Genomic DNA, 12,500 nt, shown 5'->3' with positions numbered 1-12,500 from the left:
GAGAGAGAGAGAGAGAGAGAGAGAGAGAGAGAGAGAGAGAGAGAAGAGAGAGAAAGAGAAAGAGAAAGAGAAAGAGAAAGAGAAAGAGAAAGAGAGAAAGAGAAAGAGAGAGAGAGAGAGAGAGAGAGAGAGAGAGAGAGAGAGAGAGAGAGAGAGAGAAAGAGAAAGAGAAAGAGAAAGAGAAGAGAGAGAAAGAGAAGAGAAGAGAAAGAGAAAGAGAAAGAGAAAGAGAAAGAGAAAGAGAAAGAGAAAGAGAAAGAGAAAGAGAAAGAGAAAGAGAGAGAAAGAGAAAGAGAAAGAGAGAGAAAGAGAAAGAGAAAGAGAGAGAAAGAGAAAGAGAGAAAGAGAAAGAGAGAGAGAAAGAGAAAGAGAGAGAAAGAGAGAGAAAGAGAGAGAGAAAGAAAGAAAGAGAGAACAAAACGAGGTTTCTTAACAAGGTAGAAAACTGCTAAGGCTACTTAACTATTGCCACAGAAAAAGATGTCGAAAAATAACAACACGTATATTATCCCTCAGCAATGAGGTTCTCATTGCAAGTACCCGCATTGAATCAACACCCCCGCTGTTGTCAACGTTGTCATATCCCCCAGAGCGGCAACGAGAACAATAAGAATAACAAATTGGCCTTGATAAAGTTTCTAAAAAAAGCGACCTATCATTTTCTCTCGTTTCAACTTGAAAGGAACGTAGCTGAGAACCGAGCCATTGTTGGACTCAAGTGTGCGCTTGCAAGATGCCAGTCAGTGAAGACGGTGGTGACTAATCTCGTGCTTGCAAGCACAGCTATCTGAGAAATAGATGCTGAATACACGCACTCAAACGTCGAAAACAATACTTATTAGTTTTGCAATTGCAAAAAATGATGCCGTAATATGAAATAAACGCTCGGTGTGGTTGTCTTCACCGGTATCCTCTGTCTCGCTAATGTTAATGTCACCGTACTTCACTCAACGTCATTCTTTCTTACAGCTTCTCTCCATCTGTTGCATTGCCTTCCGTTCTCCATTCGCGCCATGTTCACTTTCAATCGTATCCTTCCTTTTCCCTTTTATAGTCCCAATTCCCAATTCCTTCATGGCACTCTATCATCAACTTGAAATCTTCCTAATTTACGTTCATGTCCAAGTCCTTCCAAGATTGCATCATCTTACCCCACGATTTCTGTTTCCTTTCAACTCCGCTGCCGCCATCATCCCGCATTCCTTCTTTACTAGCGATGAGATATTTCCCCTCTTCTATTTTCCACATTTTCCCATCCATCCCTCTTCCATATATTTCTTTTTTTCCCATTTTCTCCTTCCCTGCCAACACCTTCCATCTTTTCCCTCCTTATCTCCCTGCCACCAACTTCCAAACTCCTCTTCCTCCCCCCTTCCTTGCCAACACCTTACATTATCTCCCTCTCTCCCTCTCCTCCCAACCTCTTCCTACACCAACTCCATCTCTCCCTCCATCTCTCCTCCATCCATCTCACCAACTCCATCTCTGCACCAGCCTCATCTCTCTACTTCTCTACCTCTAACACCAGCCTCCATCTCTCTACTTCTAACACCAGCCTCCATCTCTCTACTTCTAGCACCAGCCTCCATCTCTCTACTTCTAACACCAGCCTCCATCTCTCTACTTCTAACACCAGCCTCCATCTCTCTACTTTTAGCACCAACCTCCATCTCTCTACTTCTAACACCAGCCTCCATCTCTCTACTTCTAACACCAGCCTCCATCTCTCTACTTCTAACACCAGCCTCCATCTCTCTACTTCTAACACCAGCCTCCATCTCTCTCTCTACTTCTAACACCAACATCCATCTCTCTACTTTTAGCACCAGCCTCCATCTCTCTACTTCTAACACCAGCCTCCATCTCTCTACTTCTAATACCAGCCTCCATCTCTCTACTTCTAGCACCAGCCTCCATCTCTTTACTTCTAACACCAGCCTCCATCTCTCTACTTCTAACACCAGCCTCCATCTCTCTACTTCTAACACCAGCCTCCATCTCTCTACTTCTAACACCAGCCTCCATCTCTCTACTTCTAACACCAGCCTCCATCTCTCTACTTCTAACACCAGCCTCCATCTCTCTACTTCTAACACCAGCCTCCATCTCTCTACTTCTAACACCAGCCTCCATCTCTCTACTTCTAACACCAGCCTCCATCTCTCTACTTCTAGCACCAGCCTCCATCTCTCTACTTCTAACACCAGCCTCCATCTCTCTACTTCTAACACCAGCCTCCATCTCTCTACTTCTGCACCAGCCTCCATCTCTCTACTTCTAGCACCAGCCTCCATCTCTCTACTTCTGCACCAGCCTCCATCTCTCTACTTCTAACACCAGCCTCCATCTCTCTACTTCTAACACCAGCCTCCATCTCTCTACTTCTAACACCAGCCTCCATCTCTCTACTTCTAACACCAGCCTCCATCTCTCTACTTCTAACACCAGCCTCCATCTCTCTACTTCTAACACCAGCCTCCATCTCTCTACTTCTAACACCAGCCTCCATCTCTCTACTTCTAACACCAGCCTCCATCTCTCTACTTCTAACACCAGCCTCCATCTCTCTACTTCTAACACCAGCCTCCATCTCTCTACTTCTAACACCAACCTCCATCTCTCTACTTCTAACACCAGCCTCCATCTCTCTACTTCTAACATCAACCTCCATCTCTCTACTTCTAACACCAGCCTCCATCTCTCTACTTCTAACATCAACCACCATCTCTCTACTTCTAACACCAGCCTCCATCTCTCTACTTCTAACATCAACCTCCATCTCTCTACTTCTAACACCAGCCTCCATCTCTCTACTTCTAACACCAGCCTCCATCTCTCTACTAACACCAACCTCCATCTCTCTACTTCTAACACCAGCCTCCATCTCTCTACTTCTAACACCAGCCTCCATCTCTCTACTTCTAACACCAACCTCCATCTCTCTACTTCTAACACCAGCCTCCATCTCTCTACTTCTAACACCAGCCTCCATCTCTCTGCTTCTAACACCAACCTCCATAGTTCTGTTATAGCATCAGCTTACATCCTTTTAATTCTAATATCAGCTTTTATCCTTCCATTTCTAATGCCAAACCTCATCTTTCTGTTTCTAAAACCAACCTCTATCATTCTATTTTCAACATCAACCACCATAAGTCAGTCTGTTTCTATTGTCAACTTTCATCCACCTATTTCTAATAACAGCCTCCATCTTTCTACTTCTAACATGAACCTCTATAGTTCTTTCAGCATCTACTGCCATCCACACTACTATAACCATCAACTGAAATTGTTTTTATCATTAGTGCCATCACACTGTCACACTCAAGGAAACATTGCAGATAAGACTTTAGATAGTACCACTGATTCACAGATGTCTGATCTTTATCTACTGTGTCTTGAATAACTGCGGTATAATTTCACGTCAAGACGGCCATGCCCCGAGTGAAATAATGCTATGGAACTCCAATTCTTATCTTCAATATCCATATATCCATATTCTGTAGATTATTCCATCTTCTCCTCCTCTCCCTCCATGCCGTCAGCCTGCATCCTCCGTTCATTCTCTCCCTCCTCGTCATCAAATTCCTCCCTTCCCTCTTTCCTTGTCATTAGATTTCATCCTCCTCTCTCTCCTTGTCTTCAACTTCTGCCCTCCTCTCTCTTTCTGCCATAAAGTTCCATTCTTCTCTTCTTCCCTGTTATCAATATCTCTCCTCCTCTAATGCCTCCCCCTCCTTGCCATAAACAATCCTCACCACCCATTTCTTCCTTCAACTTCCATTCTCTTGCTCCCTCCCTGACATCAACTAATGCCCTCTCCCTGCAACTTGATATTTTAGGATTCTCCATGCATGGGGATATTATCTAATATCACCATTTTCTGGTTACTTCTTATATCCTGTAGTATACTGGTAGGTGTGAATATTTTTCTTCATTTTATTATTGTGCAATTAAAAAATATCAACAACAAAGTCACTATTTTCATTGAAATAACTCTTCTCTAAACTAGGATGCAAACACTATATAGCTAATTAAAATAATGTTAAAAAGAAAATAAATAAACATTAAGCATTCATTAACAAACCTCATAAACATCTCTTTATTTTGACATATCTGACTATTATCAAACATGATCTTTCAAATCCATAAATACTTAAGGAATAATAATGTGAACCATAAAAACTGGCCTGCATCATCATAATTCTCTACTTTCTCATCTTTATCCACAATGTACATTATCTTATTATGCTTTCGATCAGTGATTTTTTGTTTGTTTGTTTGTTTAATTGGAAGTATACCGCACAATGCTATGTCAAAATAAGTGAATCTAACCGAGAATAATGTTTTCTCTGGGATGCCACATCTATTAATATCACAACAAACTGAGAACTACTGAACAACTATTAATTTTGTTTGTTAAAATTAAATTATCTTAATTAACGTAAATATCACAAAACAGATAAAATGAGACAACAAAAAATGTAAGCAGGAAAAAGTCAAAGTTATCTAATCTTATTTTATCACAACACCAATAAACACAAATTGTGCAAGACTCATCAATAATGTGGGCTATTCATAACAATCCATTTTCTGTGTACTCTCTTATTTAAGCCCACACTGTATTTGAACATTATTTCATTACATACAGAACCTTGAATCACAAGTGTTCATCTATATTCCTCATTAAATATAAGGAAACTTGTGCGTCTGCCTCTAGCCTCACACCATTCCATTTCCCCTCCATACCTATTTGCAAAGGAGAAAAGGAGAACAAACCTCCACTCCATATATTTTCATTGGCCTTTTTATCATAGATCTTTCATCACAGATCACAGCAAACTCCAAGTTATCTTGAATAGAACACAGCCAATAAATAAATATATACATATATATATAAATATATATATATATATATATATATATATATATACATATAATATATATATATATAAATATATATATATAAAATTGTAGGTGTCTTTCAATACATTATTCAAATTACATTGCTCAAAGCCCTGGACAGAACCAAGCATTGTGTTCCCATTCAATAAAATGTGAATATATGACTTGTTATCAACACTAGTTTATTATGCAAATACAGTGGTAATGTGGAAGGAATTGTAAGATTTTCTATTTACTGGTATGGTAATTTTAATAATTTCTAAAATAAAAATGATATACCATTGTAATAAACCTGGAATTTACAAGACTTGCTAAATCTTTTACTTCATCCTTTCCTAATATTATTTAACAGACAAATTCAAGAATAACTTGACTATCGTAAATACATTTTTTGTTATTTTGGTAAAAAATAAATATTGCTCCCCTATGCATGGTAATTTGATACATCTTACAAAATAAACAAATTTGTTTTGTATTGACTAAAAATAGTATACTAAATAATCAAATGGTAATATCTATATTTATATCTATATCTATATCTACATCTATATCTATCTATATATATATAAACATATGTATACTCTATTCTCTCAAATAATTATACTCGGGAACAATTTATTTTTTATTAATACAGTCAACAGACAAAATGTTAAAAGAAGTAAAAGGAAACCGATGGTTTGAAATTACGTCAACTGATACCTGTTATCACACACTCCACCTACCGCAAAAAAGAAACATACCTTATCCCATTTCAACCACTCGGCAATTTTCTCATCGAGCAGCTTATTTCCCGTATCGATCTTCAAGTCTGCCATTGCGTCAAAGTAGAGAAATTTAGTGAAATAAGGATGTGAGACCGGGCCACACGTTTCCCATACGCTGTCTCGCTCAAATCTGGCGAGGCAGACGACGCGGCTTCTAAATTGTCAAATCCGTTCCAATAATATATGCGGTAACATGCTCATTTTTTCTTGTTTACAAAAATGTTGTCTATAAAAAAATATTATACATGGGTCTCAATGAAAGCTGAGCAATTTTCTTTCTTCTTTTTAAATGATTAGGATTTTTATTATCCATACTCGTCCAGGTAGCAAGAAAGTTTTCAAAAAGACATGCCAAGGTCACCCGTAGGGTCACATTGAAGGAATGTGCATGCCGGTTTATGACATTTTAATCTCCACCGTTTTCCTCTGCCTTACTATTAAGAAATTACAATGCTAAAGTCTTTTTTATACAAACTTGTCCATTTAACTATACAATTTAATATTTCTGGCAAAACATCAGTGTCTGATTGTCCATTAATGATTTGAGACATTTTATGCTGAGTGCCACAGTCAATAATATTCAGTATCATAATGGGATAATATATACCTGTCTCATCGTTTATAAAAATCTAAAATAAGATCAATGAGGTTCACATTATTCATATACAGAGAAGTACATTATCGTTATTTTTTCCAATTAATGGGCAAAGTCAGAAAGACACAGGTTTCAAGTTGAATACAAGTTTCATACCCATCATGCCATTTGTTGTTATTTCATGCAGGATATCTTTAAACTTGTGGAAATATATTTCGTATCAGATTAGCATATTGCCCATGAATGTACTGTCTGTTTACTTTATACTCTTATTACAAACTATGTGATTAGGAATTCTTTTAATTTCCGTACTGTATAAAGTCGATGTCTGACGGATAGATTTATGAATTGTTACAAAAAGTATGAATGAAAACGAATATGCAACAAACTGTCGGATGTGACAAAAGCGTATTGCATATAAATACTTTCACTGAAAATAAATTTAGTTCTTATATTTGATGCCGAAAGACTGTTCTATCTCTTGTCTGACAACTTATTCGTTATCACTCATTTTTTTGTACCACTGAAGTCTAATATTTTATTTTCGACTCTTTAAGTTGCAGTATTGAAAGGAGATAGCAGTAAAGTGCATAGTGTTGTTATTATTGTTTGGGTATGTAATGAACTTTTTTTTTCAGCACTACTATATCTATCCAGTACTCTTAGAGACAATTTTTTTTATTCCTTCCAATTTCCAGTGTAAATAAAGATGGATGAAGTGATGCTGGTCAATGTAATTTGTTACCTAGAGCATTTAAGTCTCCCATTTTAATGCCTTCATGATTCTTCTTACTAGACATATTTCATGGAAAGCAGGTCTTTCAAGAAAGTGTTTAATTAATGAATGATCTTGCAATAAAATGTGTTCCTTGTCCCTCTCTATGCTATTAAGTGCATGCAAGTTAACCTGAAAACAGCCCAGCATTTATCATTTAAACATGTTCTATCTGTGAACATGAAAGATGTGGATTTTTTTTTTGTAGGTGATGTTGAGTTAGGATATGGAATGTGAAGAAGTACACAATGAACTTTTATGATATGCAAAGCCAGTAATGATGTTTATTGATGATATTCACTTCACACATGTTATTTCTTTTTGCATCATTTTTAGGATAACACAAGGACAACTCTGGAGTCAATAAACTAGTTTACCTCTAACAATTGTATATTGTTTTCTATAATTTCCAACTCGTTTTTATATAGATTGTTCTTTATTGTAACAAATGCATAAATAGTAGGGTTTCTATGTCATATGAGGTTACCAGGAACCCAATTTCTTATTTAGAAACCCATAACTACATCTAATTGCTATTTTTCACTACAGTTTTGTCATAACCTTGATATGCAAAGAAATAGAATTTATTTTACCCTTTATCATGGACTTAACTTCTAAGTTAGTAATATATTTGGGTATCCTGAATCATTAGTACTTTAGTAGTTTCCTCTTTTGCACTAATACCATAAGAATTGGAAGTAAAACAATAAATTCCTTTGATCATGGGATTATTTCAATAAACTCGGTGAATCTTCAATCTCCAGATAAGGAGTAAAAATAACTTTCAAAAGAAATATTCCCAAATATTTCTTTCTTCTAGGTATTCTCTTTCCCACGAGTTTATAGAAAGAGTGCCCATGACCAAAAGAAACAGATAATAGTAAAAGTACAAGTGAATACTACAAGTGGAATGACAAAATTGGTTATGACTGAGCTGAAATTAGTAGAAGCCAACTGCGGTCCTTTCATAATGGAAATGTAAAACATTATTACTCAACTGATTAAAAATTTTACCAGGTTAGGTACATGTTGAGGAATACTTACATTTTATTCTACAGGGGAATATTTGAACATGACCCCAACCAAAAGATGGGTATGTCATCATGAGTTGGTATTTACAATTACATTTTAAAGATAAGAACATTTACAAGACAACTTAACATACATTCCCAATCTGACAAATTTTCAATAATTACCACAGAGTGACAGGCTGTTACACAAATAAGATATCTTACTGCCACAAATCAAAATTATTTGGCCTATTAAAGATTTTCTTTGAAGTTTAAGAAAATAAAATAACAGTATGTAATCTGGGATGGAATCAGACAAACCACATATTATTCTCATTTCATTTGCCAAAGTTAACGGTCCTCTATAGAATATGAACAATATGTACATATCACATAATAACAATGCATCTATATAAAATATGAAAACCTATGTCCTTTGTTGCATGTGACTTCTTGGTTAGATACAAATTAACAGCCCATTATTATCATGGTTAAACTTATGCTGATAATATAAATTTAAAATGGTTCTATTTTGCACTGACTGTAACACAATAGGCTCTAAGCTGCTAACTACTGAATACAATAAATCTGACTATAGCTGATACGTATTTTGATGAACTACATTCAATGAAATTCAAAATAAATGACAAATTAATTGTATACAATAGTTGGAGCTTACAACCTATTTTGCAACATTTAGCTTATGTGATTTATTAAACATGTTTATCTTTGAAGCATGTTTGATATAACAACCATTGATAGGGAAAACTTGTCTCACTGAAGTTTTGATAAGTAAAAAAAATAATTATTATTCCAATCATTTCATCTAAACAAACTTAAGGCCTTCATAACTTTCAAAGTGCCTTGACAGCTGTAGCAGCAGCATGAGCCAGAAGAGCATCAGCTGCCTGGCGTGTTTCAAGGGTCAGCCTAGCCTCCTCGATCCAACTGGAAGCAACATTGCGAGCTTCTCCACGTAGAAGGTTCATGTATCGTACACTCTGGAGGAGGTCATCTTTGTCCAGACAATATCTAAAAAAAAAGGAAAAAAATAGAGATGAAAAAAGTTGGTACCAAGGCATTTCACCACTCATCACCCAGACAGACAGACAGACAGAGACAGACAGACAGACAGACAGACAGACAGACACACACACACAATATTATCCACATTTCCTTATTAATGCATTTATACATACATATACTCTCATCTCTATCTCCGTTCATCATCTCACCTGGCTCTTGCTAAGATGTCGTACACAGAGAGTGAGTCGACTGGAACCTCTTCATCGCGGACTTCATTGCCAGGTAAGTACTCAAAAGCATTTAGAATCAAAAAGCTCTGAACGTAAGACAGCATATACCTGAAAAGTGAGATGAGAAATGTGGAAATAATGGTCTCCCTTAGAGAAATGTTTCAAAAGGTACAATTTTGTGAATGGTTTAGATATATATGTTTAGAAAAATAGAATAATTATAATAATAATGATAAATAATATCAACATCTTTCCAGATCTTCCAAAGCTTTTTAAACTCAGTATGATAGGCAACTTACTTGATCAAAGAACCACCATTGTCTCCAATCATAGACACACGCTTGCAGATTCTATCAACTTTAATGAAACGTTCTCTTAAGGCATCTTCTGTATATACACCACGAGCACGAGCCTCTCCTGATACAGCACCTAATACTGCATTCAAATAAGGATTTTCACCTGAAAATAGATATTCAAAATTGAAGAGATTAAACAAAATAAGTTAGCGATCTGTTATTGTATTTGTCAAATAAATAAGTTTTGAATAATATTTCTTAGAAATCAGAGTAATTATAGCAAGTCCTACTCTTTTTTTCTTTCTTTTTTTTCCCTAAGTTATAACCCTACTTGTACTATAAAAAAGTAATGACCTTCATACTCTACCCTTAGTTTTCTTTATTTCTATATGTAAGCAATGTTACAAATAGTAATAATGGGTATAAAAGTAAACTCATTAGCCTTCCATACCAGTTAAATAGTTTTAGGTTTGAAAAATATTTGCTGAATACATGAATTCTTCATTTAAATGGAAAGTCAATGTATATGATAAAAAGTTCTAGTATGAAAGAGGATTTGAAGTGATATAGTCAATCTAATACTTAAAATAGACACTGTTTAATCTGAAATAAACAACTGAAAATGTGTAACTTGCCTCCAGCTGCTTTGATGGCACTTATATGTTCATCCAGAGGCTTAAGCTGTTCCTCCCATGATCTGGCACCTTCCTTCCCTAGTCTGTTATTATAGAAATAAAAAATAAAAATCTTTATATTCTACACTGGTAAACACTGTTTTGCTACATTCCATTATAAAATTTATTTTTGAGTCATATCATTCCTATACAAGTTAGAAAATATATCTTACATTCTAGACATATGGTTAGGATTTTTAAACATATTTATCATACTTTCAAATCCCACTTTTTGTTATACCACTTACCTGAGGGCACTCCTCAAAGACTCACAAGCAAGCCAGAGTTCTCGGGCAGAATATGCCGCTTTGTCTACATCAGCTCGGGCTGTCATTGCGCTCTGTAAGAATTCATATTTCAAATTGATAAAAATAAATATATGTATATGTGTGTGTACATATATATATATAATATATATATATATATATATATATATATATATATATATATATATATATATATATATATATATATATATGATTTAAAGCAAGAATACAAACTTCAATGGAATTTTTAGCATAAGGATTCAGCACAATAGGTTCCTAAAACTATAATAACCTAGTTAAAATATAAAAGGAAATATTTAACCCCTTCCATCCCAAGCCTAGTATTAATACTTGTGTAAAGGGGAGGGTCATGTTATACTTTGTTTTGAGGTTTGTGGGCATGTTTAAATGTCTGGCTGGGTATTAAGTTACCAGAAAGTGTGTAAAGGTATTAAAACACTATTTGGCATCTTCTATCTTACCAGGCATCCACACTCATGACCTGAATACTGATTTAATGAATTGGCAATCTGACACCTCTCATGGTCACTAAAGGTACCTTTTAACCTCAATGTGAACCAACATTTTCATTATTTCTTTACTATTACAATTTTTAGAAATTAAAACAAATTTCCTCAAATTTTAGATTTGTAAAATATAAAGGCAACTTATGACAAGGAAACATCTAGCTTGCAACGTACCATCGAACACCTAATCAAGTATTTCAACATATGCTATTAGAAAAGTAAGGTATTTAAGATAATCTCAAGGATTAAAGGGGAACCTAATAATCAGAAGATACGTAAAAACATACCTTCAGCCCATCCAGCTGGCCCTGCATGACAGCAACAGAACTTAGGTACTTGTCCTTCTCGGACTGGACTTTATCCTGAAGAAGCTCAGACCACCTGAAATAATGTGAGCAAATCGTTTGTTTACAATTTTCAATATAGTTAATAAGATTAGGAATATTATTAATTTTGTAATGTACCTCTTTATGACTTTTGTATTAACTGACACCTGGCCATAACTTACTTGCTTTCAAGCTCCTTCTCTTGGACGGACAACACATCAGCAAGATGGTCGCTGTGTGCTGCAGCTTGACGTTTCAACTGTGCCCTCAGTTCACCTTCCAATTCTTCACGTAGCTGAGCCACTTTACGTCTTGAATATAAAAGGAATGATAACAGAAACTGACATGGTCAATTGAATATTAAGATATCACAAAAATAATAAAGACATTCATATGATCATACAAAAAGGGCATAAGTGTCTTCTTACTTGAATTCAACATCAAGGTGTTGCTTTTGCTTTTCCAGAGATGCATTGATCTTCGCCTCCAAAAGCCCAGCATCATCATCACGCTGCTTATTAAGGGCTTCCTTGAAGCGGTCATGCTCAAGGGTCTGACAAGGAGAAGTTATGAAGTTGTGAAGGAGCAAAAAAAAAAAATTCCTAAAAAACATTATCAAAATTAACAAATGTATTTATTTGCTTAAAGCCAAGGGCTATCGTGATAAACCAGCTGATTCCCAAAGTCATACAGAGAGCCTTAGGAAGCATCAGATAAGGAAAGACAAGACTACTGGTATGAAATAGCTGTGGCAAGTAAACTGCAGGAAGAAGAAAAACAGCTGAAGAAAGAATTTAGTGTTCAATAATCACTCACTTTTCAAATATTCTGGGCAGTGCCATTTATATTTACTCCATAAGAGAATCTTGTTAGTAATTTATATTAAAGTAGTATGCCTGGAAATCACTTCAAACTAATTTAAATATTTAGATTCTGTCTTTGATCCATTTGAAGTGTGTTAATTTTGCAAAAATTAATCTTTTGTGATTTCATAATGCTACATAAACCATAATATACCACCAGCAAAACCTAAACGATAATTTTCTTAATAATCTATTGTTGCCTCAAAAGGATAATTAAAAACAGGAAGTAGCTGGATAAGAGAT

At 35.4% G+C, this 12,500-nt stretch overlaps 2 protein-coding genes across 9 annotated transcripts in view; both read right to left on the bottom strand.

The window, feature by feature from the left end:
- LOC122242735 (phosphopentomutase-like) overlaps positions 1-5,822 on the bottom strand; it is a 16,097-nt gene extending 10,275 nt beyond the window's left edge. The window contains exon 1 of the mRNA XM_086550638.1: positions 5,646-5,822. Within this exon, the coding sequence (XP_086406764.1) occupies positions 5,646-5,720 (75 nt within the window). The 5' untranslated portion in view covers positions 5,721-5,822. The remainder of the gene's footprint in view (positions 1-5,645) is intronic.
- Positions 5,823-8,073: 2,251 nt separating this feature from the next.
- Positions 8,074-12,500, bottom strand: part of Mitofilin (inner membrane mitochondrial protein mitofilin) — a 16,722-nt gene continuing 12,295 nt past the window's right edge. For all 8 annotated transcript variants that reach the window (XM_043000101.2, XM_043000102.2, XM_043000103.2 and 5 more), the window contains 8 exons: positions 11,823-11,947; positions 11,577-11,705; positions 11,356-11,449; positions 10,524-10,615; positions 10,237-10,319; positions 9,605-9,764; positions 9,285-9,413; positions 8,074-9,081 (listed from right to left, as the gene is read on the bottom strand). In XM_043000101.2, the coding sequence (XP_042856035.2) occupies positions 8,904-9,081; positions 9,285-9,413; positions 9,605-9,764; positions 10,237-10,319; positions 10,524-10,615; positions 11,356-11,449; positions 11,577-11,705; positions 11,823-11,947 (990 nt within the window). In that variant the 3' untranslated portion in view covers positions 8,074-8,903. The remainder of the gene's footprint in view (positions 9,082-9,284; positions 9,414-9,604; positions 9,765-10,236; positions 10,320-10,523; positions 10,616-11,355; positions 11,450-11,576; positions 11,706-11,822; positions 11,948-12,500) is intronic.

This window comes from Penaeus japonicus, unplaced genomic scaffold (genome assembly GCF_977035675.1).
Source record: "Penaeus japonicus unplaced genomic scaffold, GWHDUDI00000001_assembly GWHDUDI00000024, whole genome shotgun sequence".
Classification (NCBI taxonomy): Eukaryota; Metazoa; Arthropoda; class Malacostraca; order Decapoda; family Penaeidae; genus Penaeus; species Penaeus japonicus.
This window is presented reverse-complemented; position numbering and strand designations above follow the sequence as displayed.